Below are 2,723 nucleotides of genomic sequence, written 5' to 3'. Positions count from 1 at the left end.
CCTAGGCGATCATTCCTGCAACATTACAGGAAAGCTCACAACCGGAGCTGAAAAATACATATAATGTCCTTGGAGTCGGAGGGCATCGATCCCCCTACCTCCCGCATTCTATTTGCGGCGCTCAGCTTCGCATGCTAAGCGGGCGCTCTACCATTTGAGCTACGACCCCTCAACATGTATAATTATTTATTCAATTAAAATATGTTCTATAATACACTGAAACAAAAGACTCGGTTCGTATTCGTACAGCTCTGCAGTACCTAGGTAGTAGCTAAGAGGTTCCCTGCCAGCAGCACAGCCCTACCCGCCAGCTTCCTCTGGTAGTAGAGAGTGGAGCGAATGAAGTCCTCCTTCCCGCGAATGGCACGCACGCTGTCCTCGTCTCGGCCACCTAGGCCGCCCGGGCCGTACGACAACTCGTACTCTTCTTCCGTACTGGTCTCGGAGCCGCTGAGGGTGCTCACGTCCTCCTCCTCCGTACCGACACGACTGCCGGGACCCGCGGAGCTGGCTGCCGCCGCCGTACGTGTGGAATCGTACAACGAATACGGCACAGCAATATATAACCACCATAGCCGCCGCCGTACATTGCGGCACCAGATGCAGGCGACGGGAGGCAGGAGGGGTTGCGTGCGGGGGAAAAGACGCGCGATTATCGTGTGCGTGTGTGTGTGTGTGTGTGTGTGTGTGTGTGTGTGTGTGTGTGTGTGTGTGTGTGTGTGTGTTATGTGCGTAAACAAGATCGCGATGCGGATAAATCTCCGTACAGCAGTGAATTCCGTACGACCATCGATCATACTACACAATCCCAAACCAGCACATGACCCGGGCACCCCTTTCCTCGCTCCACGGCACGAGTTCCCGCCTACGCGTCATGACACGACGACCGCCGCTTACACGACACCTTCCTGGACGCCGTTGACCCTTCCAATGGCCAACATCAACCCCCAAAACCCTAAAACACCCACTGCCCCCCCAATAATTCCCCGCCCCCAGTCAAATCGCCCTTTCCCACCTCGCCTCCTGCGGCCCCGCAGCCCCTCCCCCCGCCTCTCCCGCCTCTCCATCCTGGAAAGAGTCCGCAGCTGGCGGCGGTGCACCCGGCGCCGCCGGGCATCCACGTCGAGACGGAGGCCCTCCAGCTTGCGCATGCGGGTCTGGCACGGGGGAGGGCGTGGGAGGGCGGGGGAGGAAAGGGGGGGGGGGGGAAAGGCGATGGCATGTGGTTTTGGACGGACGGGAGATGAGGAGGGCCGCGGAAAGAGGGGTAGGTCGATGTGAGTGATCCTGGCTCATAAATCCATAAGCTCATAAATTCATATGAGGCCGCGGCTGAGACTTCGCTGGTTTGTGTATGTATCCAGGTGCAGGTGATGTGCAGGTGATCCGTCCTCACGGCCCCTGCAAATACCCCCCCACACACACACACACCCGTACACTCCCTTCCCCTCCCCCCTTCCCTCCCCCCTTCCCTCCCCCCGGCCCTCCCCCAAGTAGCACCCACCTTGACCACATCGAGGCTCTCGAGCCAGCGGTCCACCGGCTTCAGGATATCCTGCTGCAGCTCGGCGTCCAGCATATCACGAGCGTCGTGGAGTAATCCCTGGGCGCCAAGGGTTTAGGGTTTTAGGGTTTTAGGGTTTTAGGCCCTATCTTAAGCGCTACCCATGGACCTCATCCCAAAAGTACGGCGGTCACTCTCAAGTGCTCGTACAGGCACACGCCACGTTCCCTCCCCCTCCCCCTTTCCCCCTACCTCATCGAACTCGCCCCCCACCCTGGTGGGGTGTGCATGGCTGACGAAGGGCCTCAGAGGCTCACACAGCCCGCCGGGCACCCGCTCCCACACGCGGGGGAGGTTGCCCCGGGCCACCAGGGGTAGGCTGCGGAGGAAGGCTGAGGGGAGGGCGGGGTGGAGGAGGGGTGGTGGAGGAGGGCGTGTGTGGAGGAGGGCGGGTTGGTGGAGGAGGGGTGGGGTGGAGGAGGGGTGGTGGAGGAGGGGTGGTGGAGGAGGGGTGGTGGAGGAGGGGTGGTGGAGGAGGGGTGTGTGGAGGAGGGCGGGTTGGTGGAGGAGGGGTGGGGTGGAGGAGGGGTCTGGTGAAGGGGATAACAGTCAAGAGGCAACGTGTATGTACGGGAAATCAGCTACGGGAAGCAGTCTTTGAAGCAACCGAGTAACTGCTGCTCTAGGTAGCTGCAGAGCCGTTAGGAGCTGGCGATGATATGACCGGTGTGACAACGTTAGTGGCACCATGCAGGGCAGGGCGGCCGGGGGGCTGAGCAGGGGCGGGGGGTGGGGGGGTCATACTAGGGCTCCAAGGACATGACGGCCACACAGGGGTGGGGTGAGGCTGCCGGGGCGCCACCAGCATTGCACCCCCCGTGGGGTGCTGCACTTTAGTACGGCAGTTCCGGAGCTATCCACGGAGAACTATCAACCCAGATCTGCATCCAGAGCTTCCACACACACACCCCTCGCTCCTCCCTGCAACCCCTCTGCTCTAGCCACCTCTCCAAGGACCACTACTGGGGCAAAACAATACACACATACATACCGCACTACATACAACCTGCCCTTGGCGCCGAGCATCAAACACACCGCTTTAGGTCGTGCAGCCAACATCACCCTCCCTCCTTATCCACTTCCTCCTCATCCCTCCCTACCCCACCCCGCTGGAAAACCACTCTCCCCCGCTCCGTGATGGGTCCCCCCCCCCCCCCCC

At 60.9% G+C, this 2,723-nt stretch overlaps 1 protein-coding gene across 1 annotated transcript in view; it reads right to left on the bottom strand.

The window, feature by feature from the left end:
• The window catches only part of VOLCADRAFT_117087 (uncharacterized protein), a gene marked incomplete at both ends in the record, with an annotated part of 5,190 nt that overhangs the window by 1,596 nt on the left and 871 nt on the right, over window positions 1-2,723 (bottom strand). Inside the window, 5 exons of the mRNA XM_002949103.1 lie at window positions 372-511; window positions 1,016-1,157; window positions 1,505-1,603; window positions 1,757-1,896; window positions 2,252-2,276. Coding sequence (XP_002949149.1) covers window positions 372-511; window positions 1,016-1,157; window positions 1,505-1,603; window positions 1,757-1,896; window positions 2,252-2,276 — 546 coding nt within the window. The remainder of the gene's footprint in view (window positions 1-371; window positions 512-1,015; window positions 1,158-1,504; window positions 1,604-1,756; window positions 1,897-2,251; window positions 2,277-2,723) is intronic.

Source organism: Volvox carteri (assembly GCF_000143455.1).
Source record: "Volvox carteri f. nagariensis unplaced genomic scaffold VOLCAscaffold_13, whole genome shotgun sequence".
Taxonomy (NCBI): domain Eukaryota; kingdom Viridiplantae; phylum Chlorophyta; class Chlorophyceae; order Chlamydomonadales; family Volvocaceae; genus Volvox; species Volvox carteri.
Note: the sequence above shows the minus strand (reverse complement) of the source record. Positions and strands in the feature narration are given on the sequence as shown.